At 35.0% G+C, this 27,912-nt stretch overlaps 1 protein-coding gene across 3 annotated transcripts in view; it reads left to right on the top strand.

Moving 5' to 3' along the window:
• blnk (B cell linker) overlaps window positions 1-27,144 on the top strand; it is a 36,291-nt gene extending 9,147 nt beyond the window's left edge. The window contains exons 3-24 of one of the 3 annotated variants that reach the window (XM_032554081.1): window positions 6,021-6,067; window positions 13,204-13,269; window positions 16,327-16,373; window positions 16,836-16,873; window positions 16,956-17,064; window positions 17,663-17,769; window positions 17,849-17,918; window positions 18,043-18,111; window positions 20,114-20,139; window positions 20,248-20,276; window positions 21,570-21,623; window positions 21,967-21,985; window positions 22,081-22,126; window positions 22,251-22,311; window positions 22,386-22,413; window positions 22,930-22,960; window positions 24,696-24,771; window positions 24,891-24,919; window positions 25,002-25,057; window positions 25,133-25,216; window positions 25,296-25,451; window positions 26,201-27,144. In XM_032554081.1, the coding sequence (XP_032409972.1) occupies window positions 6,021-6,067; window positions 13,204-13,269; window positions 16,327-16,373; window positions 16,836-16,873; window positions 16,956-17,064; window positions 17,663-17,769; window positions 17,849-17,918; window positions 18,043-18,111; window positions 20,114-20,139; window positions 20,248-20,276; window positions 21,570-21,623; window positions 21,967-21,985; window positions 22,081-22,126; window positions 22,251-22,311; window positions 22,386-22,413; window positions 22,930-22,960; window positions 24,696-24,771; window positions 24,891-24,919; window positions 25,002-25,057; window positions 25,133-25,216; window positions 25,296-25,451; window positions 26,201-26,317 (1,365 nt within the window). In that variant the 3' untranslated portion in view covers window positions 26,318-27,144. Of the gene's footprint in view, window positions 1-6,020; window positions 6,068-12,823; window positions 13,000-13,203; window positions 13,270-16,326; window positions 16,374-16,835; window positions 16,874-16,955; window positions 17,065-17,662; window positions 17,770-17,848; window positions 17,919-18,042; window positions 18,112-20,113; window positions 20,140-20,247; window positions 20,277-21,569; window positions 21,624-21,966; window positions 22,001-22,080; window positions 22,127-22,250; window positions 22,312-22,385; window positions 22,414-22,929; window positions 22,961-24,695; window positions 24,772-24,890; window positions 24,920-25,001; window positions 25,058-25,132; window positions 25,217-25,295; window positions 25,452-26,200 lie in introns of those variants that run through there. The other 2 variants (XM_032554080.1, XM_032554082.1) reach the window with 2 other exon arrangements.
• The last annotated feature ends 768 nt before the right edge of the window (window positions 27,145-27,912 follow it).

Raw genomic sequence — 27,912 nt, 5'->3', positions numbered from 1 at the left:
TTATTCAAATTTGGTCCGTAGATGCAGACGAAGACTTTTAATTTGGAATCAGGGTGAAAATTGTAACTAATATAATTTTCTTACTTAGGAAAATATGAAGTACAACACAAAGTATTCGTCTTTTTATAACCAAGTTTAAACAAAAGGTAAAACTGAGTTTATCCAGGGACTTTTACTGAAAAGTCAACTTTGCTGCACCTAAATCAGCTTTTATTCTTTCTTAAACTTGGATAAAATAAATTTATTCAATCGAACCCAAAATAAACTGAAAACTAGATGTATTTCTTTTAATAAAGCAAACATGCAAAATTGAAGTAGTAGTAGTAGTACATTTCTGTCAAAGAAAACTCAGAAATTTTCTTTAAAAAAACTATTTTTTTAGATTTTCATCAGAAAATTTCTACAAAAAAGTAGAAAACTACTGAATTTCAAATGTCGAAAATTTTCTTATAAGTTTTCTAGAAAAATTGTCAAAAGTTTTCAAGAAAATTTCTGAGATTAATCACAAAATGTCTGAATTTTTGGTGGAAATTTACTCCTTTTATTCTATCTACAGTGGACCAAAAAAAATAAATAAATAAAAACGCTTTAAAATTTTGGATCTACAATAAATATCAAACTACTTTTGTTGCTACATTTGGGGGTTTTTTAGCAAAAAGTTTTGACATTCCTGGATTAGATGTTGCTAGAATCTAATTTTATCCTCATTTTGGTTCAAAATATGATGGAAAAGCAACAAATACGGACTGAATGTTTTGGGTCATGAAGGAAGGAAAAATAAAACACTTCTCCCTGGAATTAGCTTGTCACATCGGTGGTTCTGGAGCGTGTAATGCCGCCCTGTGAACATGTTGGGGGTCAGGAGACATCATGCAGTGGTGGTGAAAGAATCAGAGGTAATAACGTGAGCATGTAGCTGTGAAACTGTTCTGTCTGCTGCAAAATTAAACTCATTTTTACCAAAAACAAAAAAGAACAGCTTGAACAAACCTGTGAATAGCAGTGTTACTTGCTGGGTTGACATTTCACCAGCAAACCACATGTACAGAAACAATGGCCGCATTCCTCATGCCTGCTTTTGGTTGAAACCGAGATTTCACTCTTACAAAAGCTTTTTATTTTCTTTCCACGTATGGTCAATTTTAATCAGAAGAGGAACAGAAATCATTTAAATTCCTGCTTGGAAACTATCACTACTAGCAATCCAGGTTTTCATTGTTTTAGTTCAGCGTTTAAGCTGCATAATACCAGCTCAGGTGTTTGTACTTAGAAATGTTGGGTTGTTAGCTGATCAATCAGAATCAAAATTAGTTTTATTGGACAAGAATTTGAATTACAGACATTTCTAACTATTATACCTATAGAGGAAATAAAAACATAAAAAACATCCATCTGTTGTCTTGTGCTTATCCAAGATTGGGTCAAAAGAGGAAATAAACAGTTGATTATTAGACTTATTACATAATTATTACATAATTTTAGATGGCAGCCATGTTGGATTGTGAAGCCTGATGTTGGTGGTGGACCTCTGATTTTCCTGCAGTTGAGTTTTCTAAATTGGAAATGTCAAATTTTGATATTCGACAACAAATATAAAATATTCCTGGTGGAAATCTTTCCCTTCAAGTTAAAATAGAATGTATTATACAATTTAAAAACCTCAAAAACAGTTTGCTTCCAAATAGCTAATTAGCTTATTTCTGCCAACATGCTGAATTTATTTTCACAACTATTTCCCAGAACCAGAACCAAACCTGGAAAAGCAGATTCAGCGTCTATGCAGCTCACATCTGGAGCAAACTTCCAGAAGACTGAAAAACAGCTGAAACACTGAGCTCATTAAAACCCACCTGGTTAGAGTTGTTTTTGATTAATATTGACATAAACATTGATCAGCATATTTGATGCTTGATTTTGATTAAGTGTTTATTGCTTGCTTCACAATTGATGACTTTTTATGACACAAAGCACTTTGAACTGTGTTGTCACTGGGGTTGTTGTAAACAATTATTTTAGTAATCAAGTACTAACTTGAGTATTCTGATGCTTAACCGAGTAATTGAATAAAAATTTGATCGAATAAAACACTGGTAAATTCCACCATAACAGCAGTATAAATAAATATCAGATATCAACATCTGGCCAATTTTTCACATTTGAGCATCCCTAACATCAACTTTTCTGTAGTTTAGAAAATTAACCTGTAACAACAAAAGCTCACTTTCTAAGTTAACCTGAAGAAAAGCTATACAAATACCTGAAATTATAGTCAATTTAATAACAACCAGGTTCACAAGGACACTTCTATAAAAATGTCTATACTCCAGTTTTTAGTTTTTGTATTCATCTTCTTTGAACTTGAAAATTGGACGTTATGATGCTAACACTTAGCTTTCGTCAACAACTCATAGGTGGAAGTGAGAGCGTTGCGCAACATAATCAATCACCCAGAGCATGACCCTAAATAATAAAACATAAGTTAACAAAGCTTTGAGAAAGATAATTTTCCTCTAGGAATTTTTAATAATCAAGGTACTCGAATCATTCGAGAAATCCTTACAGCCCCAGCCGTCACTCAAATGTCCTATACAAAAAAACAATCGACTTAATTTAATAAGTCAAAGCCTGTTCAAATTCTCCTCTGGTTAATTTAACATTGAATCAGAAAGAATATATAATTTAATCATTTATATATGCAGTTTGTATTTAAAGTTAGAGTTTAGGATTTTTTTCTCTTATCAACATTCCTACATCGCTATTAGTCTGACCAGAACCCTGAGGCCAGGTTGCCATTCCAGAAACCTTGAAGTTTCTCACAACGTAAACCGAGAAGGCGTTCTTCAACAACATCCAAGAATTCAAGCTGTGAAGGGCCACATAGACGTGTTTTCTGATCACGTTCTGGACTGGATATAACCTGAAAAAGCACTTGGAGAATAAAAATGAAGCTGAACGTGAAGACTCCAGGTCTGTGGAGCAAAAAAAAAAAGTGGCTGCTGTGTCTCATTTAAAACAAGCACAGACACTCCTATAAATAATTCACGCTAGGAGTAGTACCCGAGTATCCACTGGGGTAGACTATTTGATATTTCATTCTGTGTCAAAAGGCTAAGTCTGATTTTATACAGATGCTTTTTGCTCTGCTGTGAGCCAGAATTATGATTAAGTGTTTCTCTGAGGCCAAGGTTCAGTTCTTTGAAGGAGGTAAAGCCTTTCGTATTAAGTGATCTCTCTCTCTGATTTACAAATGATTAAATCACAAGCTTTGCCTAAAGGGCTCCCAGCTATGCTATGGGCGTATTCCTAGAGGTAATACAGCTCAGGGTTGCCAGATCTGACGGACTGTTTCCAGCCTAAAAACAACGTCAAAAAATAACAATTTTAATGTAACTCAGATATAAAATCTTACATCATAGACTTGTGACAATTCACAACATTTTTGTTTGTCCTTCATTGTATTCTGACCAGAACCAGATACAATTGGGACCACAAAGGACTTGACTCGTTGAACACAATAGGCGCTTTTCCACTGGCAAGTCGCGCTCTAACCGGTTAATGTACGGTTTGGTTTTACAGCAGGCAGCAAGCTTTTCCATTATCTGAAAATCTCCATTCCATTATCTAACCTGTTCCATTATCTGGTTGTGGGCAGGACCTGAGCAGCAGCAGCTGTGGTCAACTGTCCGCTGACGTTTGCAGCAACACTCAGCAATGGAGAGGGTTCTGATTCTGATGGACTAAAATAAACCCAGATATTTCATTTTGTCTTACAGAAATTTATAGGTGGCCCAGACATAATGATAAAGGTTCAGATCAGCTGATTATTTCACCATAATTACATTCTGGCACTTTATTTTTTTAAATATGCAACATTTTGGATTTAGGTAATGCACAAAACATATGTAAATCAATAGCCAAGCTTAAACTTTATTATTACTCTTTAATCCAAATGAAAAATAAAATTAACATCACAATTTAATATTATGTAGGTCCAGAGTTTCACAGTTGGCACAAAACAGCAGCTCCATCAGAAAGCTGACCACAGCTGCACCGTTTCTCTCTTTAGCTAGCTGCTAGCATTGCTGCTAATTCACGCTGCTGAACCTGAACAGTTAGCTGAACTAGAACTCCGACACCAGAGCTGCTCTACTGTTAAGCTATGGGCTTGTTGTTCCTCAGGCTTCAGAAGCAAAAAGTCTGAACCGTAAAATCCCCGTTACTTGGTCTCTGACACCAACGACAATAAACGCACATAATATACTTGAACATAAGGTAAAAACATTGTCCGTTAGAATGGATGAAAAATGTTTAGATACTTAAATAGCACATTTTTACAAGAAAAATGTCCGAGAATATTGCCTACTAGCATAAGCTAAAGCTAATGTTAGCCGCAAAGTTTAAAGAAAGTAAAACTTACCTTCGTATCTGTGTATAACGAGGCGTACATCTTAAAACCTTTCTCCAGCTACTTGTCGGGGTTTCGGATCGATGTACATCATTAATTGTTACCTTGGACAAGCCCTGCAAACACCCAGTGGAAAGAGTCATTTTCAATAGATCGGAAACGATTGAGCCGCTTTTGCCCGAACGCGGAAGCTGAGGTGCAAAGAGCCCATAACGAGCCAATCAATGAATGCTGTCAGCTGTCAAAGAAAATAAAAAAGGGGGACCGTGTATAATAAAAGGAAATAGCGCCCCCTTCATGTCCGGAGTGGTCTGCCAGGTGGTCCCGCCCTTTACTGCTCGTTCATTTAATGCTCACATACTCGGCTCATATTGGCCAGTTTCTACATCATTGATACGTATTTTGTATTTAATTTGTATCTTAGCATAACCAGCCGAAGACAAACTTTTCTGTCGTTGCTCATCCCTCAAACTTCAATGCAAAGGCTTTCAGAAATCTGCCATCATGGGTCTTCATCACATTACAGCAATTTTGGAAACTGAAGCGACTTAGAGCAAATAACGACCTGGAGCCATGAATTATGAATGAAGAGGGGAATACATAATTTAGCAGGGTTAGTTGCATATTTTAACCTAATCATTTTTCCTTTCATTTAGGAGTGACAATTACCTTTCTGCAACAACGCACATGTTGAAATATGACAAAATAAAATACAGTGTAACAGGCAGGTACATTAATTCTTCAATGTTTGATCATTTTGGTTATGTTTTTATTTGAATATTTAATGTCATTAATTGAAATGGTAAGCCAAATACATTTTTTTTACATGTTTTTATTTATTTGTTTGGCATTTTGTCCCTTGTGTGGTGGGTTTTTAGGGATTTCAGCTTCCAGTTTGTGTAAATCTAGTCCACAAAAGAATAATACAATTGTTGAAAATGTAATTTATTAATATAATGTTTGCAAGTGTCTCTGATCTGCAGGCAATTCAAATGAGCTTTCAAACAGTGCAGTAAGTGTTTAACTGAGCTGTTTGTGAATAGCCTTCAGAGATATGCTGCCATCTGCTGTTATTAAGCAGATATTGCGTTCACTGTTCACCTGCTTAAATTAGTTTAATTTCTAATGTAAAGCTCAATAAATAAGAATATCTATAAAATTATATCCATTTCTTTATTTTGATTCAAAAAGTGAGTAAAATCCACAAAGAGTCATCATAAAAGAAGCTGGATGCTCAAAGACTGCTGTATCCAAGAATATCAGTGGAAAGTTGAGTGGAAGGAAAAGGTTTGGTAGCAACTGGGATAGGAAAGGATTGTGAAACAAACCCATTTAGGGGTTTTCTTGTGTTAAGCTGTTCCCTTAAGCAGGGATGTCAGAAACGTTACTTGGGCTAATGAGAAAAGTTTTTGTTTAAATTCAAATTCGAGATCCCAGAGTCTGAAAGAAGAGCAGAGAAGTTCTTTTATCAAGTCCAAAGTCACTCCAACCATCTACCCGAAAATCTTAGAGCTCTATCAGAGATCATTTACGGAAATAAATTCCCTTTGTGATGATTTTCTAATTGAGATTCACCTGTAAATTCGTTTTTTCTTTTTATTTCATGTTTTGACAGAATCTCACTGAGAACGACATCAGAAAGTTCAGCCTCCTTCAGCAGCCGTAAGTAACCCCCAACTTACTTTTGTATTAATGCAGAAAATTAATTTATGAAAATTATTGAGTACAACAGAATCATATTAAACAAACTGAGGCTCTACTGAGATAAAAACATTTTAAAAATTAACTTAGAATATTTGAGATGATATTCGAGATTGGCCATCAATTTGTCACAAAGAAATTGTTTTAATGTGTTTAAGGTGAAAAGGTAGAACCCAAAACTTAATCGGTTCAGAGCAGTGCAGCTCTTATGAGATATTTTTTGTATTTTCATTTGCATACACGAAACAAACTGCTCTATGAGCGAGTCGTTTCATTTTCACGACCACTACGTTCTCTCATTTTTACTGCCAAAATAAAAGATTACATTTTGTGAAAATGTGCCAGTAAAACTGACCCGAGAGTGTTTATTTAAAAATGTTTTGTCTCTAAGTAAAATTAACTTCTTCAAGTGAAAATTATAGTTTATATACTGTAAGTGTATAAACTTTTCTAGCTTTTTTTCACACTGTAAAACATTTGAAGGTGGTTTAACTTGAAAATGAAAGTTCACCTGCTGTCTTGAAAATGCAACTTACCCACATTGTCAAGTTAAAATAACTATTTATTTTACTTTAGCATAATTAAAATTCTTGTTTCAAATTGCATGAATAAAATAATAACAATAATAACACAAGAGTCAGATCAATATAACACACTTCCATCTCAGTATACAAAAACATGCCGCTAAGCAATCTGGGAAGTAATTCCCACTCCTGTCTTTTTCCTCTTTCGGTTTTTTTTAAAGTGCTAACTGAAAAACTCTTGGAGGTTTGACAAAATTAATAAAACGTTAACACAGCTTACTGTTGTAAGTTTATCTTTCACAAACTCACATTTAGGTTCGAAAGCTAGAACTCGCAGAACAGACAATAGTATACAAAATTCAGTGTCACTTAGAAAAAGTGTTGAAATTTCTGATAATTTCTTATGAAATGAACCAAAGATAAATGCTGCTAAAGGACATGAAGTCATAGACCAGCTGTGATTCTCAGAGAGCTTCAAGTGAGAAACACGGCCCATCCCACTGAAGCTATAAAATCTCTGAGTTCTCTGGAAATACTGTGGAAAGAGCAAACGTTGTGTTTACAGCTGTGTGCAGCAGCTGGTTTTGTTATACAGATAGAAAGAGACAGACAGAAGAGATTTGGTTATGCCTGACTGCATATGCATTTTACTCTGAAATGTTCATTTCCTCTTTATTTATGGGTTATGTAACCTTTTGCCAACCTGAAACAAATTCCCCGTTTAGCGGTGCCAGCTTTGCCGAATAAGAATTTCTGTTCAGATTAATAGGAAAGATTTAAATATGTTGTTTTTGTTAAGAAGTGTAATTTCTTGGATTCTTAGATTTATGTTTAAATAACAAAAGTAATAGAAATGCACTTCCTTATTTTGTTAATTTATTGCAAAAGTTGCAGTTTCAGAAGAATATGTAATTTCATACTTAAGTTTTTAGTGCTTTGCTGGGATCCACGGTTAGTTGAACATGTTGGCCTAAATATCTTGTAATTTGCCTATTACCTTAAAAAAAATGCTGTTTGTGGTACGTCAAAACATAATTACTTCAAAACATTTAGACCTTTTGTTATATTTTTCACCCATGGAGGTTGCTGTTTTTTCATCTGCTGGGTTGATGACACAGATTCCATTCTGCAGTGGAATCTACAAAGTAAACAGAGGAAGCCTAACTTTACCCGAGTTGTTGGTCATCATATTGCGTTTGACTGGTGTAATTTTAGATAAGGCCACAAGGTGTCATTGTTGACTGGAATTTAAAAAAAAAAATAATAATTTAGGTGAATCTGCATCGCTTCCTACATAAAAAAAGAGCGCAACTTAATTAAGAAGAACCTGTTTGTGCTCTCAACATTTCTCTCCGAAGCCACTGAGTGATTTGTTCGAGCAAAACTGATGAAGGTTCCAACAAATGGTCGTTACCTTAACGAGAAAAAAAATAAATGCAGTGCCACAGTTTTTATCCACAAAGAGCCGCTGCAAAAAACGAAAAAAGAAACATCAGACAGGCAGCACTGGAAGCTGTTTTAGATGCTAACGCAGTTAACTGCTACTACAAATGGAGCTAATTGCTACTGCCACTGATACGTAATGTGAAACCACAACAGACATTGGACCCTAAACAGCCGTTACCAGGCCGGACTCAGCGTTACTTACAGAACTGCTTACCGGATCGTAGTCCGACCAGAGGTACATTTCATTCATTGTTTCATTATCCAGCTGAAGGCGACGGTAGCAACACAAACACTTGCAGCTACTCGGACCAATTTTTCATCTTCCTCCATTTGGTCCTCCTCATTTTCATTACTCCTTGTGATTTCTACATTCCCATTGATTTAAACATGCTCCCATTCAAACTGAAAAGGCTTAATGACATTACTTATAGCTGTTTTGGCTGGACGGAGCTAGCTCTTCTTCTTTTGTATTTTATTGGCGGATGACAAACCAACTTAAGGTGCATTTACCGCCTCCTACTGGACTGGAGTGTGGGCAACAGTCAGAGGGAACAAAGCTAACTCAAACTCAGCAAGCATTACCCAGAATGCCTTGCAACGTAAACAACATGGCAACATCCATGTGACAGTATTTTATAAAAAAGTAAACAGCCTACAGTATCTCTACTATGCTGTCTTTACATCTAAAAAATATTTCTCAATTAAAGTGTATTGTTACAACTAATTGTGGATTCTTTTAAGTGATTACTCAAATACTAAACTTTGCAGCTTATATTACATCAGCTATTTCTATAAATAAGGAAGCTTTTTTTCCCTTTATATAGAGTTCAACTTAAATGTGGAACCACAATGTGGAAAAATGACTTGCCAAAGAACATCAGGCAGACTACGTCACCGTCTGTTTTTAAATCGCTTTTTTAAGCTTTTTACAGAGACAAAAACAACTTAAGAAAAACCTGTTTCTGCTCTCAACATTTCTCTCCAGAAGACTTTGAGTCATCAACATCTCACAATCTGAGATGTTGGTTTGAGATGGTGCTTTTTTTATTTTAGTTTAGGTTTTTTTCTTTTTGCATGGCAAGCTGCGAGTTATTTTAAAGTACTTTGTATATTAGTAGTGTGACGTAATGTCATTTATAACTTCTTATGTATTAGGATGTTCCACAGATAGCAACCTTTGTCAAAATGCACACAGGGATGCTTTTAAAACATTTAGAGATGGGGGACCATAATGAGAACAATAGTGAATGCAAAGCATCATGAAGACCAAACACAGCAGACAGGCCAGGGAGATAGTTCACTAGAGATTTAAAGGGGCGGTGTAATGTAAAATTAACTCTTTTTTTTAAGCTTTACATCATGTTATAAAGTTATTTTCTCATCAAAAACATACCTGGAGTGTTGCCTTGATTCTTTCATGCATGTCTGAGAAAGCCTTGATTCTCCCATCTCAACCATTCAGCTGTTGAGATGACTTCCTGAAGGCGGAGTTTCAGAGAGAACAGGAGTTTCTTAAAGAGACAGGCCCAATTTCAAGGCGTTAAATTATGAAGTCAAATTTCTTTTAATTTCTATCTATAACAATTAGACATAACATAGTTACTTGATTGTGCTAGAAAATACATAATAGTGCCTCTTTAAAGCATTTTGAGGTAATAAATTGTCAAAAATGTGAAGAGTAAGGTAAAAATGCAAGCCGAACAAGAATTGCTACAGTCAAAGAGACAGTTAGCATGCCACAATTTGGGCTTTTGTGGAAAAGTAGCAAGGAGAAAACCATTTTTAAAAGAAGAGCTCCCATTTGGAGTTGCACAAGCTTTTTGGGACACAGAGCAAACATTTTTTGAAGGTTCTCTGGTCAGATGAGGCATAAATTGAAGTTTTTGGCTTATAAGTAAGACAATTTCAGCAGAGAAAAAGGTAACACTCCACATGAGCCTGCCTTTAACATGCAAGGGAAAGGTTTTCTTGAATATAGTGGATTTATAGAGTTTTCCTTGCAAATACAAATTGTTATTCCGACCAACCACTTAACATTTCCATTTTCAGTATTATTGTGGTTCATTGTGCATTTGTTGAACCAGGACATTAAGTTTTAAAGCAACATAGCATGTCATGACTTGTCTTTTTATTGTGTTGTGGTGTTAAACATAACAACCACTCAAATTATTCCTCTGATCCTGATGTACCATGATGTTGCAACATGTTCCACTGGGCGTAAATATATCAGAATCTTCTCTGTAATGACTATCATCTCATGTAAAATCCAATTCCAAACCAAATAAATAATCTCTTTGCAATTATATTTTCACAATGCAACACAATAATTGCAGCTGAGCATGTATTGCCTGTTGGTTAAAAAAAGCTATCTTTAAAGTAAACATCCTGTGTAGACATCTGGTGACACTGGAGAGGAACCACTCCCTTCAAACAGGAAGAAACCTCCAGCAGAACCAGGCTGAGTATGACCATCTGCCGCAACCAACAGGAGGTTGGGAGGACAGGAAGTAGACAAAAAAAAAAACCAGCCCCAGACCAGGTGCATGTTTGACAAACAAGGAGTCCACAGGTATTGGCAGAAATAGTGCTAATAATCGCAATCAGGGAAGAATGAGTGGGAATAGACTCTGTATTCCTGAGCCAGGAATACTTTCCATTACAAATGTGCATAAAACTTTGTCAATATTCCGTTAATTTCGCAAAAAATAAATTTTGCAATTGCGGTGTTTTACTAAAAACGTAATTAAAATCCATGTGTATAAGCTTATTCATGCATTAAGTAATAATAAAAAAAACATGCAGCGCCATGATCCTCCAACTACTTCCTGTCATCGTCTTCTTCGTGGTTTCCGCCAGTGGCAACATCCTGTTAAGAACTCCTGTTGTCGTGTGAAAAAAGTGTTTCCTTAGCAATTTTGTGAAATAAACCAATTTTGATACAGCAAAACAAAAAAAAACCCTTCATCCTAGCGATAAAAATTTTTATCCAAAAACTTGAGTAATTTCGAAATTGCTATGTTTCTATGAAGACAATTTATTTTCAAAATGTTAAATGGCGCAATCATACAGTCAATGGAAACAATACAGGAAAGAGATTCAGCTAAACATGGATTCTAGTTTTTATTTTAACCTGTAAATAAAAATGGCAACATATATGTTTCAGGTGCACACTACATAAAGTTTACCGTTATTATGAGACATTAAAAACAAAAACGCAGACAGAGTTAGCTGCAGCATTAGCGCTGTCCAAGCTTTGTTCATGGAAGAAACACAAGAAAATATAGGAAACATAAATATGCTGGCCTAGGTGTATTAATCAGCTTGATTAAATGCATTGTCCAGGAAATAGTCTCATCCAAACACAGAAGTACTATGCTTTAGCAGAAATAAAAGGCAATGAGAGAACTGAAGGCTAAAAATGGGAAATACAAGCAAGTAATGCATAAATGAAGAGAGAGAAAAAAACTAAACTTATGGCAGGATAATATAATCAAAAAAGTAAAGTTCTAGACTTAAAGGTAAATATGTTATAATTCTTACAAATAAAAAAAAACTTTTAAAGTTTGTTCCACAGAACTAGATGTCTAAAAACTTTATCACTCTTTCTGCTTTTATCGTTCAGTTAATCTGCAGTCTGAACATTTAGAGCTTCACACATACAAAGTGAGAATTTAAAATTAGACTCTGGATTTAAAAATAAAGAGAAGCTAATTTTGGAGAAGCGTGATATCTCCTTTTACGTGTGGAGGCTTTAAAACTTATTCCCTTAGGAAATGAAGTCACAGGATGTCAAAATTTAGTCGCTTCGGAGAAAAACCACATGAAGCTTCTCGTTCTTTCTTACATCTAAAGTCCTTTTTTTTCTCATGATTCAAAGTCTTAAACATCCAGAAGCCTGGTCAGAGAATGATGTGGACGTTTCGCAAAAACCGCTTCCTGTTTTTATGGTCATGTGCTGTGCCAGCAATTATATTGGCAAATTAAAATAAGTGTAAAAAAAAAAAAATTTCGCCATGGCAACCACACATGTGGTAATCTTCCTGACAGGAAAGGCTGCAGACTCATTTTCTTTAGGTTACTATAAATAGCAAAAACTTGGGATTGCAACACAGTGTTTTCCATGACATGACCACATTAAATTAGATAAAGTTACATGTTTATCTCTCTACTGAATGCTCTAAAGCTTATATAATATTTTCAAAGAATCAATACATTTGAATGGATTATTATTTGATACATTAATATATCGTTTTGTAATTGCTACACTGCAAAAACACAAAATCTTCCCAAGTTTCTAGTGCAAATATCCTAGTACACTTGTTAAAAGTAACTTTAGCATGATATAGATACATTTCATTTTTAGCAAGATATATTTTCATGTTAGAAATTAATTTAAATTAACAAGCAAGCAAAAAGCATTTTGTCATCAATATTAAGGAATTACTTATTTAAAACAAGCTCCCACATCACACTAGAAAGTTACTTTTAAGTTAGTCTTATTTCAAGTGTAGAAACCAGACCAAAAATACCTGGCAAGATTTTGTGTTTTTACAGTGTTCAATACATTTCTATCAAAGTTGTCTTTTTATTACATATTGTCTTGTGAAGGTGTTAAAAGGGCAACTTCTGCTGCTAGAAAAACGGGCGACATTGAAGAAAATCACAAAGCATCATGTGATGCAAGAAAGTGTGGTCAAAAACAAGAAGTGATTTTTTTCAGACTCAGGCAACTGGAACAAAAGCACTCCCTTTTTTCTCAAGACTGACAGTCATACAGAGCATTCGTTTGCTAACCTGCTAATAACACGGCAGCACAGCCCAAACCTACGAGAGGAATAAAGCTCGGAAAATGTCAACTCTTGGGTTAAATGTAAATATGGATACGTTGAATAAACTCGCAGCGCCTGCAACAGCAAAAATTCGGTAAGAAGATCATTTTACATTTTTAATAGTTGTACTCCTGCTCGCTTTTTGTTGTTCAACAAGCTGTGAGCACAAATTTATCGGGTTTCTCTAATAGATATTGAAGGTTTTTCTAACTAAATAAGAGTGGGGAAAAAAACTCTTTGTGAAGAAGAATTCATGTTCTGAGGACATATTTCTGAATGGCAGAGTTGTGTCTTTCAGGCAACTTCAGAAAATGGTTCAAGACATCAAGAAAAATGACGGCAGCCTGCTGAATAAAATCAGAAGGTCAGTGTCTGAAATATCCTGTCGTCTTGGTAATAAAGCTGCTTTTATAACATCTTCCATTTGTTTCTTAGTCGAGGCAATTTCATTTGTATAGCACACTGTCAGCAGTAAGGCAATTCAAAGTGCTTTAAAGGATTAGACAGAAATAAATCAACAAGCAAGCAAAAAAAGAAAACAATCCATTACAGTGGCAGAGTAAGGAAAAACAATGACAGATTGATCACTTTATGATGTTCCAATTGTTATTAATCAAAGGCAGCAAATCTAAACAAATTGATTTAAGGGAACTCAGTGTTTCAGCAGTTTTACAGTTTTCTGGAAGTTTGCTCCAGTGCAGAGGAACTTAGAAACCAGAAAACCTGAGTCGCCTGATAAGTTCATACCACAACAGATCCTTATTATGTATGTTGGTGCTAAACTATTCAGTGACTTATAAACTAACAAATGTGTTTTAAATTTTATTTATGGAACTTTTGGGCTGTGTTGCACACTGTAAAACATTTGAAGGTGGTTTAACTTGAAAATGAAAGTTCACCTGCTGCCTTGAAAATGCAGTTTAAGTCGACAGAAAAATTGTTTTGCTTTTAACTCAGAAATTAAAGTTTATGAAATTGATTTAACAACAAGTTGTCTAAACATCGTTTTGTTCATTAATCTTTAATTGTGAGTTTTAATTTAATGCTTCAATTTCAACCAATAATTATTTCACAATATGCAAGAAAGAAACTGCCTTCACCGAGTTAAAAAGCATTTCTGTATTATTTTCACACATTGTCGAGTTAAAATAACTAATTATTTTACTTCAGAATAATTTAAATTCTTGTTTCAAACTGCATGAACAAAATTTCTGACCTGATTATAAATTTTATTAAACATCACAATGAATTCTGCTCAAAAACATTTAGTGAGAACAGGACATAAAAATGAACATTTGCCTTAATAACATCAGAGTCAGATCAATGTAACGCACTTCCATCTCAGGATACAAAAACATGCTGCTAAGCATTCTGGGAAATAGTTCCCACTCCTTTCTTTTTCTTCTTTCAGTTTTTTAAGTGCTATCCTAAAAACTCTTGGGAGGTTTGACAAAATTAATAAAAAGTTAGCACAACTTACTACTGTAAATTCATCTTTCACTTAGTCACACATTTAGGTTCAGAAAGTAAAACTCGCTGAATTTACTTTAAAAAGTAGAAGATAGCAGACACAACTAAACGTGACTCAAATGTTTTACAGTGGAGCAACGTCTTCACTAAAACTAAATCAGCGTCAACTCTTTTGTTCAACATCTGCTCACTTCTTTTGTCAGTTGCATTGTTTTAAAAGTGCTTGTAGCTACAAGAAATGATTGAAACACTTCTGTCCACTTGTCTGTTTTATGTAGGAGGATTTTTATGTTTTCGAAGTCGGCTGATCTAAAAATTCTCCGTGCGGTTTGCATACAGTGCATGCTTCACTGGACAACGCCAATTCCTCTTTCACAAACGTTGGAAAGAGAGAGCGGCGCATGGACCAAAATACCTAAAACAGATGGCCGTTCTCTCACTTTCCTTTCCTGAAATGAGCCGGTTTGTTCTCACCTTGCTTTGCAAATATCTGATTAATTTCAGTAATTCGGTTCAAAAAGTAAGACTCCAGTTTTATTACACACAGAATGGTTTATTTTAAGCTTTTGTTTCTGACAAATGCAATGATTACGGCAATGGTTAGCAGTCGATATCGAAAACAACAAACAAAATGACTAGAAGACAATGTCTGATGAGAGAGACGAACATAAGAAAACCCAAAATATAATATTGAAAAAGATCAATAACTAATCAGTTTTTAATAGAGAAATCTTCTGATATTATCTAAGCAGTAAGGGGCTGGTGACTTGTCAGCAGTCAAGCAGACAATTTGAGAATCTGAATGCTCACTTTGTTTCACATACAAGCATATTAATGGAAAGTTTAGTGGAAGAAAAAAGTGTGGGAAACTAAATGTGTTCCAGTGACTAAAGAGTCACAGTTCGACAGACATGTCGAAGTCCCTTTTTCAGATGAAAGTAAAGTTAAAGCAACTTGGGCTGGACTCCATACAACAATTTATAATAATTAATTCAAAAGGAGCTTCAACCAAGTGCAGCTTTCAAACACTGTAAAATAAATGAACAGAATGTTTAGTAGGCTGACATGTTTTTATTGGTCTTCTATAAGGCTGGACGGTATGGCTGAAAAACTTATAACAATGTAAGCGTTTCATGCTTATATGAAACCAATAATTATCGATTTGTTTGAAATGTCTGAAATACAGCCAAACTGGTGGTGTGACCTTTCCTCATTTACCTGCAATTTTTACTCCACTCCATTGTTTTTTATTTTAAAGCAGTTATGACTGAAGGTGGCGGAACCTTAAACTACTGCTGCGCTCGACAGGTTGCTGCTAGGTAACCAAAGAGAGAGAGTGAGTGAGTGAGTGAGTGAGTGAGTGAGTGAGTGAGTGAGTGAGTGAGTGAGTGAGTGAGTGAGTGAGTGAGTGAGTGAGTCTTTGCTAACTCAGAGGATGAGAGGCTAACATCTTTTCTCTGCCTACATCTCCCAGAATGCTGTGCGGAGTTCAATGAATATTCTGACATATTATCTATTGATTTTGATTACGCGTCTATCGCAAGATATTTGTTGTCCATTTATTGTCCAACAAATCAATAACAGCGTCTTCACTGTTATTGATTTAACAGTGAAGACGCTGTTATTTAATAAGACTGTTATTGCCCTAGTCTTATGTAATATTCATTGTAGGCCATAATCAACATTAATAGACCTAAACACCATAATGAAGCCATTATTACTAATAATTTATCAATTATTTAATTGATAAATTAGTATGGATGGGAAAAAAAAGAAAATAAGCTTTTAGAATTGTATTTTTTCTTTCTGAGTGGTTCTTGTCAACGTTTGGTTTTTGTAAAGTCTCACAGTCGAGACTTTACAAAGAAAAAGTCTTCACAGATGTGGCAGAGCTCAATAAATTGATAATCATAAATAATTATTCCTGTTCTTATTGTTTTATTTATGACAGACTGAAAAACAAACCTCGTCCGAACGTTCCTGCCAGAGACTACAGAGGTAAGAATTCAGCAATAACAGCTCAATGTATGTCCAAAATAATATTAATAACAAAAATAATGGTGCTGCATGACTGCATTAATTAAATATAACAAATATGAAAGCACAGCTTTCAATTAAGATGTTAACATGTTTTTATCAGGACTTGTATTCACAGATTAGGGATTTTGGTTGACTGCAGTTTCACTTCCTCAGTGCTTGCCTGAGTGAATTTATGAGCTAAATTATTGCAGTTTCTGTCTTAATCCATCATAAATCTGTTGAAGTTTGGGAGGTGAGGTGTCGCGCTCCGCTTACCCCTACAACAGGACGGTGCACTCAAAGCCCAGGCATCTTTCTAAAAATAGACAAAGTCCGCCAACACTTGCATGTTACCTATGACTGTTTGGGGGTTTTCTAGATATGCTGCAAATTTAAAGAGTTTCAGTTTCCATTTATGATGAAATTAATTTCTGTTTGCAGATTTCAGAGACAGTGATCAATGCTCTGATCCAGAATACGTAAGTCACTTCAAATGAATTCAAAACCAGTCGTTCTGGTTCCAGATATTCCTTTGAAGAGTTACAAATGTGTTGTTTCCAGAACGAGCCATGCGATGACCCGCCTGATGATGACAGCTACGAGCCTCCTCCGGTCCACAGAGAGTTCACCAGAAGTCCCTTCATTTCCTTACCAAAGGGGGAGTATCTCGGTCAGTACTGCAGCCAGAAAATGTCTGATACATTGACTCATTTCTTCCACACAATACGAGTCATTTTCAAGTGTTTTTGTTTTCCAGAAAATTGTAAAATAATCAGAAAAAACATTTTCATAAGTTAATAGGTTTTCACACAAGCATCTTACAACATGTTTCACTAGCTAATTGGTTTAGCTTCACTTTCAGCTACTTAGCTTTTAGCCATTAGCATTAGTTTTGGCAAATAATGCTGCAGGACTAATTGAAAACCAATTGTCTTAAGTTGGGCCTGTTTGAAATTCATTAGCAAATGTTAGCATGCTAAAATTTAATGCTGCACAGATTAACAAATAAATGTCAGCGTTCACATATTGCAGCATTTGTGCATGTTAGCATTTACAATTTAGCATTTATAGCTAGCGACCATCACAAATAAGTTTTGTTGCTTATAAGTAAAATAATTTAACCTGAAAAAGAAATGTTTACACAGAGGAGAGTTTGTCTATTACTAATGCACTGAGCTAGATACTTGAACAAAGAATAATTTTTTAATTTTGTCAATTGTTTACAAATACCTTGATATTTTGTTTCTTGTCTTTCTTCTTCTTTCCAGACAGCAGTCATGCCGGACCAAGCCGACCTCCCAAGAAGCCCATCCGTCCTGTTAAAGCCCCCAAACAACTTCCTCCTGAACCGCCACATCCATGGAGCGACAAAGAAGTGAAGCAGCTTTCTTTACCTCCTTTTAACCTTTATTAAATGCCTTCCTTTATTAAAACTTTCTTTTTTTGTTTTGCAGGAAGACTACGTAGACCCAGATGCTAATGGTGAGGACGACTACATAGAACCCACAGAGAATCCATCTCCAAGTAAGTAGATATAAAAAAAAAAAGAAATATATGGTTACAATTGGCAGAAAATGTGAATTTATATATATGAAATGTTAATAATTTGTCAAGTGTTTTTCTTGCCTTTCCTCACACCCCACGTTAGAAGGTGGAAACAGAGGTGACTATCCCATTTTGCCTCCAGCTTTACCAGATCGTCCATCCAGTCCTGAAGGTGAGTTTATTTAATATGCTGATTATATGAAACCTTACTTTTAATATTGCTAAGTAAATCTTGAATCAGTTATTTTACACTTTGTCAACGTAGGGTGTTTTCATAGGGTGGACTTGGTTCAATTGGGAACCAAAATCGCACCATTTGGTACATTTACAGCTGCTGCAGTTCGTTTTCACGCTGCACTGAGTCAAATGATCCAAACTAATTGAAAAACTTGCTCCCCTCCTCCCCTGTGGCGGTGCTGCACCAAGAACCACTTGAACAAATGACATGAAAACCTCTGAAGAAGACACCAAGCGCAATTTCCTTCTTCATAAAATATATTTTAAAAATGGAGTAGCGTCAGATTTTAGTGGTTGTAGGATTTCTCTTTTGTCGTAAAAGACCATGAACCATTTCTCCCGCTAGTGCTAGACTCGCTTGTTTGAGTTGGTTGTATTTACCCAGAATGCCCTGGGCTGTAATGAACTTCCTGTTTTTGCACATATGCATTCAAACCTCACCACAGTTCACTTCAACCAAATCGAGACCAAGGTTTAAGAGGACCAGACTAACCGGACTTTCTACGCAAACAAACTAAAGTTTGATTAAAGCAGACTAAACAGGACTGGTGTGAATGCACCCTTAAATACAACTACCTGTATGTAGTGCTTCAAAAAAAGACAACAAATATATAAAGCAACATAATGGAAAAGTTGCAAAAATTGCAGGAGCTCTGCATGAAACAGTGCAAAGTGCTACAAAAAGAAATATAAATGATTCCCTCTTCTGCAGCATTACTAGCTGACATCACATACACAAGCAACAAATAACTTAAGGACATGCAGCACAAAGTTCACAAGAAATTCAAATGTGAATATGCACTGTAAACAGGCAGGGAAAAGCTAGTTTTTACCCAAAAAAATAACAAACTCACAACTAATACCTTAACTTTCTGCAGCATTTTCTGCAAATAACAGATTTGCAACAGGTTGTTAGATGTACAGTTGCTTGTGAAGAAGAATATTTTTAAAATAGTTATATCGCGGGGCGTGCTGTGGTGGTGCAGGGGGTTAGCAGGCCCCACGTTTGGAGGCCTTAGTCCTCAACGCGGATGTCCCGGGTTCGACTCCCGGTCCCGACGACCTTTGCCGTATGTCTTCCCCCCTCTCCTCACCCTCCTTCCTGTCTGCCTACTGTGAAAAAAAATACGAGCCACTAGCGCCGCAAAAACTCTTCGGAGAAAAAAATGAAAAAAAAAAATAAAAAAATAGTTATATCGCAAGGAATAATTTGCCACACTGAGCATTTTATTGGCCAAGCGCAACTTGGCGATATCAGAATATTCTTCTTCTAAGAACCATTTTTGTTTTAACTCGCATCATTTCATAGAAAAATATATTCCTTTCTAAATAGCAGTCAACAAGCAGGATGTTGTTCAAAATAATTTGTAAAAAAAATAAATGAAATAAAAAAGAAATTCTTTGTGCAGTTATTTAGTTTAGTGAATAAGTAACAAATTGACAAAATCTCCTCTGCATCTTTTTAATTGTAGTTATAAACGTCCCAGAAAAATTAACATTTCTTTTTCAGGTTAAACTAATTTTACGGATAAGAAATAAAACTTATTTGTGTCAATTTAAAGTGTGTGGTGGTCGCTAGCTACAAATGCTAAATTGTACATGCTAGCATGCACAAATGCCACCATGTGTGAATGCTAACATTTATTTATTTGGTAACCTGCTAAAAATTGCTAATGAATTTTAAACAGGCTCAACTTAAGAATAACGGTTTTCAAATAGTCCTACTGAGTTATTTGGCAAAACTAATGCTAATAGCTAAAGGCTAAGTTGCTAAAGATGAAACTAAGACAATTAGCTAAGAAATAGGGCTAGTGAAACATGTTGTTAGGTGCTTGTATATGTGTGAAATAGAAATGAAAATGTCAGATAGTTGATTCAGTTGCAAAGGTAACTTCTGCTACGTGACTGATTCTTCCCTTGTTTTGTTTTTTTGACAGATTTATATGAAGAACCTGAGAAAGAGGCAAGTTGCTGTAACTTCACTAATTTTCCATGAACAATAATTACTCAATAGGAACAATAATATGTGGAACATGCTGTTGGTTACTTATAATTTTTGTCACTTTTACAGGAACCGTCTACGCCTCCACAGAGAAACAGGTCAATTTTAGACTTTATTACAGTATATTTCCACATGTTTTGTTATTTTTTATACTTCATGTGCAATCTTAAATTTGACAGAAAAATTTATACAATTGCATAAAACTGGATGGAGAATGTCCATAAAGATACATTTTCAAGTCTTGCTACACATTCGTAGTTGGATTTAAGTTGGGATTTAAATACTAAACCATTATATTTAACCTGTGTCTGGATGTTGTGTCAACATTTAAGGATGTGGTTATAATATGAAACATTTTAAGGGTTATTAATGCTTTTGACAGAAGAAAATTCTAGCAATATTTCCTTTATATTGTTCTCAAATAGTCAAATTTAAAGAGCTGAACCCCAAAATGTTATACAAAAAGCTTAATGTACCTTTGAGAAAGTATTTCTTCTTCCAGAATCTCTCTAATTTATCTGGCCACAAGTTTGAGAAATATTAGTTGATTAAAAAAGCTACAACTGCAGAAAAAATATGTTTATAATTACTACTAATTATAAAATCTTGGTTGCATAGTGATGAAAAGTGTATAATACTTGCTATTTCAGTCAGCTTTAAATAGTGATTTGTTGGTTTATACAGTATTACTTCCATTAATATTCCTCTTTTTGTCTTGTTACATCCACAAATATCAGTTTTATTTTAATTACATGAAAATAGCGCAAAATTGTGAGTGAAAGGAAATAATATGGAGTATTCTTTTTCTTTACATTTTTGAACATTTAAAAACTGGCTGACCCTCTTAGAGGCTCTAATAGGTTTTATATTTGGGCAGATATTCCCATTACTAGACAAGTTTAGTAAACTTAACAGCTAAAACTACAACAGAATGGTTTGATCACAACATTTTCAGGCATTACAATGGCCCAGTCAAAGTTCTGACCTATATTCCATTGAGAACAATTCTTTAAAATGTATTTTTCACCTACAGTTATTCATTCATTTCAACCAAGAATAGTCAAACGCTTCAACAGATGTGTAAAGGCAGTAGAGGGATTGTAGTAAATCTGCACACGCTTTTCAGATTCTTATTGGAAAAAAAATAATAATGTGAAATTTTCCTTCAACATCACAATTATGCCTTGATTTATGTTGGTTTAAAACATAAAATCCAAGTGAGATACATTCAAGTTTGTGTTTTTAACATGAAAAAAGTGCAGAAAACTTCAAACAGTATAAAAAAAATGTATTTGGTTTTCAGTAAATAATTAAAATACTCCTCCTCTTTTATTTTATGGCTATGAAAAACTTTATAAATACATTTAACATCTTTTTTTTTCTCTTTATAGATTTCGTCCACCTCCTTTCAAACCGGGTCTTTCTTTACCAAAACCAACACCCAGGTAGGAATCGACCCTAAGCAACTACGTCACTAAATCGTTTCAGTCGCCATGACGAACGTAGGAAGTGAAGGATTATTCAGAGCGACTGGAATCGTTTTGGCCAGTTTATTCCTGGCTTCCACTTCGAGTCGAGCTAATTTGACTATGAAGGTAACACACCTGGTTGGAGCTCATAGATGGCCGTATTTACAAAATAACTGAAATAGCTAGCTTAGAAACCGACCCATACCGACCGGAGTGGGCGGAGTTCTAGAGGGCGTGACGTCACGTGCAAAGGGTCAAAAGCTCAAACTAAAGCTACTGTTTTTGCCAACACTTTACTCATACCAAGCTGTTTTTACAGGCTGAATAAATGGCCTCCTGTAAGTACGCCTCCTGTAAGTGTCATCAGATGTTGAACAGTAGATTTAAAATTGTTGACTCAGCTGAACTTGGACACAAACTGCATATTTTTCAGATCCAGCAGCCCACAGATGATGATGAATATGAACTCTGTGATAATAGTGAGTATTAGTTCAAAAGAGAAGAAAATTAGTCAAAAATGTGGGCTTTTAGTCAACAATATGCAACTTGAGTAAATTAGAAGAGAAAATGATATTTTAAGTTGCACTGTTTGCCCGCTCATAGGTCCCAGTCATGAACCTCCAGGCGGTCCTCCCCCTCGTCTACCTAAACCTGTACAGAGAGAGTAAGCATTACTCACCCTGGAAACACAGCATTTACTTGATGACGAGGTTAAAATTGTATCTGATCTGTTTACAGGAGGTCACCAAAGCCGCCTCTATTGCCGGTAAGAATATGCTGATAAATTAGTAATATAATAAAGTCTTGTAGACCAGTGGTGTCCAAACCTTTTGGTATTAGGGCCAAAAATGTCAAGGTGAGAATACTTAAGATATTTATTGTTTTTATCTCTTCAATAATATACTAAATACACAAGCAAAGCAGTTAAAATTTTGGAGATCATTGTCGATCCAAAATATAAACCCAGTCTTGGACAGTTGCTGTTTTAAACGACAGGTAAATATTTTTTAAAACTTTTTTGGGGATTTATTGTCCTCAATATCTATAAAAAATAAAAATAAAATAAAAACATCCTTTATATTGTTTTAAGATTTTATTTGTAAAAATATCAAATTAATCACAAATTTGCTATGTTCTTGAATTATGGACCGAGAGCCCAAACCAAATCCTCCTGCGGGCCGCAAATGGCCCCTGAGCCACAGTTTGGACATCCCTGTTGCTTTTCCTTTTTGACTTGATTTTCACCTTATGATACCGACTCTAATACTGTGTCTTATTGCAGAGACAAGACATAAAACCAAGACAATTTGAAAGTAAGTGAATTCAATTGAAAGATTCTTGGTGCTATGTTTATTTTTGTTTTTCTCAAAAGTTAGGCAGGAGTAGATTTATTTTGACGTAAATCATCAACAGCTTAAAGATCTTTTTTTCACAGCTAAATTACTCAAAGCAGTTGTTTTTTTAAAATATGTTATCAGATCACAACTACAAACTTAAACACATTCAGATCAGTTAAAAAATTTTCTATTTATCCCAAAGGGAAGTTAAATTTTGTTGTAACTCCTATCAACAAGTATCATTGTGGGCAGGAAGGTTTTCAGTCTTGCAGCTAATCTGAAGAGCCCTCTTACTGAAGACACTGTTACTGACAGTCCTGACATGCTAATTCAATTAAATCAAATAAAAAAAAAAAAACTTTATTAATCCCAAAGGGAAATAAATTTTAAACAATTCAATTATCAGGAAGCAGAGATGATATTTCACAATATTACACTGCTAATCCACCACTTTTACTATTGCAAATTTATATCTGTAAAGTAGTAAAGAAAATTTGTCATTGTGTGCTTTTATTCATTTAACCTCATTAACAATGAAGCTCACATGCACGCAAATAAAAATCATGCATCATTCTCCTTCTGTTTCCCAATTATTAATGTGTGTTTTCATTTTATTTTACTAATAAATGCTAAAGAAAATGACTTCAGCTCACTTTTATCCTGATACTACAATATTAAATCTAGTCTAAAGAATAAAAAAACCTGAAAACCATTTTATAATTTTCCTTCTGTTTCAGATTTGTGAGCGACTTTGTGTTACATAAAATCTAAATAAATTACGATTATGTTTTATATTCCACATTTAAAAATATGATGTATTGTTTTAATCTTTCAATGGCTAACATGTAGTCAAAAATGATTAGCCATTGTGGCTAATTCTGCACCATTTCAGTTAGCCACATGCATCGCTGCACTGCAAAAACACAAAATCAAAAGTTTTTTTGGTCTAGTTTCTAGTCCAAATATCTTCTTACGCTTGAAATAAAAAATAAGAAAACTAACTTACAAGTAACTTTTCAGCAAGCTATATTAGCTTGTTTTAAGTAAATAAATTCTTAATAGAAATGAAAAAGTACTATTTCCACTGGCAAAACTGTCTTGTTATGAGTGAAATAATCAGCCAATTGAATGAGAACTGGGTTGCTAGGTAACAGCTCAGAGCTTGGCTGGCGCTGCTCGGTAACAATTGTGTAGTAAGTGAAATAATTTCCCAGTGCAACTAAAACTTTTTCATCAATATTAAGGGATTATTTACTTAAAACAAGCCTCTATAGCTTAATCAAAAGTTACTTGTAAGTTAGTTTTGTCTTATTTCTAGTGTTTTTGCAGTAGAATATGTCTTTTTGCAGTGTATTTAGCAACAGAAGTGAGCCAAAAGCAAGTTACATGAAAACAGAAACTGGACTTAAATACAATTAATTATGCAATAACTTAAAATAAAAACAGTACCCTGCATTTATGTGTGAATAAAAACTAGAAACAAGCATCAAAGAACAAACTTTAGGCATTTCTTACACAAGGCATGTAAACATTAAAGTTTGTGGATATGTTACAAATTTATTCCTCTTGGTTCTAGCATTGCAAAATGTGAAAAGTTGAAAGTGTGTGAATACTTCTGCAAAGAACTTTAGATGATTATTTTTGGAAACCATCATTATGCTAATAACTAAGTAGGAAGGCAGCTAATTTCAGGATGTCTGCATTTTCAAAGGCGCCTCCCTGCCTGTGATGCACACAGAACAGAAACCGTCTCCTAAAGCTTTCTCACTGGATCTAAAACGACCGAAGTAAGGCGCTCTACGTTCAAATTTTACATTTATACTTCACTGATAATGAATTGTCTTTAATCACATCTTCTGTCTGTGTATTTACTGCATTTTGCTGATTTTTTTTTACTTCCTTGCAGAATCCCCCTGCCACAGTTTACACCACCCAGTAAGTTCTGATCCGTAAGTTCGCAACCATTCACACTAAATCTTTGTTTTTCCAAATCAACTGATGCAAGTTATTGTCCCAGAACCAGCTGAGCGGGGTTGCATTGCTGCTGAAAATTGTTCCACAGACCATGACAAGGTGTGCTTTTACATCTACTTTTACATAAAGAGTGTTGATTTAAATGTTTCAGCTCTGTAACTGCTTTAATTTCAGGATGCAGATGTTTATCACAAACCCTGGTTTGCCAACGGGTGTGACCGCAAAACAGCAGATGACGCTTTACTGCGATCAAATAAGGTTTGAATGGATGAGAGCGCGTATGAAAGTGTTTGTCCATGAAAGCCATAGGGTTGACTGGGAGTGTTTTGTGTTTCAGGACGGTGCGTTCATGGTGAGAAAGAGCTCGGGTCAGGATGTGCAGCAACCTTACACGTTAGTGGTGTTTTACAAAGGCAGAGTCTACAACATCCCGATCCGCTTCGTGCCGAGCACCAAGCAGTACGCGCTGGGGAGAGAGAAGAAGGGAGAGGAGGTACAGCGCCTTCATTTGGGCTGCTAACATCAGACTACTTTTAAATTCATTGCAGACACATTTGTCTTGAAGATGAATGTCATATTAATTATGCAAAATTCACATTTTGCACATTTTTGTGCTCCCATTTGGATCTCGAATTTAAAAAAAACATGCATCTGTTGTTGACAGTAAATTAATATTTTTTGGTGTCTGGAAAATGAGCCTTTTCAAAAATGTCTGGGGAAAAAAACGTCACAAATTTGCAAAAACTTCCTGTTACCTAGCAACTCCAGCAAACTCCAGCTTGGGTTACCTAGCAACCCAAGCTGAACTCCAGCACATTTGGTCAGCTGGTCTGACCACTGTATGTGCTGTACAATGGCTGCTGGAGAAAACAAATGTTTAGTTGTTGGCTTGCCATCCAGAATACACTTGGTGCATTCTTGCTGGTTGTGCAGGAGGCTCTAATTCTGCTTTTCAAAGGTGTACAGATGTTCTATGGAACAAAGAAAATTCAAAATGACTCAAACTTGTCCACTTATTTCGTGCTTTTACAATTCATTGAAACGTTTTGAACGCCTCAACAATAAATATGTTGAATAAATTAAACATAACCTTATGCAGATGACAATTGTGCATTTAAATGTCCTAATATTATTAGTTATATGGGAATATTTTTGTCACTAAGCATCACAGCATTCAGGCTTTAACATATCTAGGTCAAACCAATAAACCGGTTGTTTTTCTCTTGTGTTTTTACCCTTCAGTTCTTCAGCAGCGTCTCTAGCATCATAGAGAACCACCAGAGGAACCTGCTGGTTCTGATCGACAGCCAGAGCAACAGCAAAGACGCCACCAAGCTGTTTTTTCCTGTAAAGCCATAGATGACTGTCTCAGTTTTTTCACTTTGCATCTTTACGGCCAGTTTTCAACGTGCTTACAAGTACAACACAGACCTGTAGGTGACGGTAGTTTGAAACCGGCCAAGAACTGCTCAGGAACTTCCTGCAGGATTCCACTGCAGTCCTGGTTCTTCCACATGGAGACATTTACAGAAATTAAATGAACAGGAAGGTTTATCCTGGATGCAACTTTTTCTTCTTCTTCTTGTGGATTTATGTGGAATTTTAGTTCTTCAAAATTACATTTTCCTTACTTCCAGCTATCCTTTCCCACATTGTGACCATTATCTTGCTGTATAATGCAACTTGCATGCTTCACTGAGGGAGTTTTTACATTTGTAGCACATCCTGATCTCTCTGTGCTCATGCTTGATGAGTTTTTGCTCATAGTTTTTGTTTCTTTTTAAGCAGCAGGTTATTGTTGTTCACTCTGCCAGTAAAAAACCTTCTTGTAAAGTGTACAGTTTATTGCTTTTCTTACTGCTACCTGTTTTGTTATTACTAGTTTCCATGGTTCTCTAATTGAAAAACATCTACAAAGTATGACACTGCCGCTATCCTTTCTGCGCTTTAGAGCATTTTGGAGGTAATTATAGTTTTTGCATTTTTACCACCAATAGTTTTCTTTAAGCAGGAACTTTACTTAACAATAGATGTTCATTCTTTCATTACAGGTCATTTTTGTAAAATGTATTAAGTTCTGTTTTGTAGAAATACTCAATAAGACATTTTTCCCAAAGGTTTGTTCTGGTGCTGTTTTTGTTTTCTCATATTGTAATAAATTCTCCTGTTCATTTTCTGGTGCTATAGAGCGAGTTTTTGTTTTCTCTCAATCATAATTTCTAAACGTTTATTATTCTAAGCTTTCACATTTTTGCATATTTTCTGAAGTTCATATTGTTCTGGACATCCAAGTACAACATATTTACTCTGAAAATACTTGGGCAGTAGCTGGGTTTGTGATTCAGAAATCATTAACCAACATAAAAGCTAAAGTTTGATTCTGAGTCAGTATCATTTTGAAGGGCTGGTAGTTTTTTTAGTAGTTCTTTTTTAATCTGGGTTTGGGTGAGATTCACTCAATTTAAATATATTCAGAGGATAGAAGAGTACCCGAAAATTGTATATTTCAGCAATTGTTTACTCAAGTAAAAGTAAAAAGAAGCCATTCAAGAAATTGCTCGAGTAAAAGTAAAAAGTCATTTAATATTTAAAAGTTGCATCATCAGACAGACCAAACTATAAAGTTAAGTGTAAATTCTGACAGAAATGACAATAATTCATGTAAGTAACAAAAAATAACAAAATCAGGCTAAAGACAATTTTTCCAAATCAGTTTCTTTCAATAAAAAACTTATGAAACTTTAACAAAAACTGCAGGTCTGTGTCTGGTAATTTTTTGGTTAAAACATGTTTGTTTTTCATTCAGTGGGAAGAAAATCTAGATGTTACTCAAGTAAGAGTAAAAAGTACAGCATAGTAAAAATACTCCTAAAATATATTTTTTTCAAAAAAGTTACTTAAGTCAATGTAACTAATTACTACCCAACTCTGGACATATAACAGATTTTTAAATC

The sequence above is a fragment of the Xiphophorus hellerii genome, chromosome 22 (genome assembly GCF_003331165.1).
Source record: "Xiphophorus hellerii strain 12219 chromosome 22, Xiphophorus_hellerii-4.1, whole genome shotgun sequence".
Taxonomy (NCBI): domain Eukaryota; kingdom Metazoa; phylum Chordata; class Actinopteri; order Cyprinodontiformes; family Poeciliidae; genus Xiphophorus; species Xiphophorus hellerii.
The sequence above is the reverse complement of the archived record's forward strand: the minus strand, read 5'-3'. Positions and strand labels throughout refer to the sequence as shown.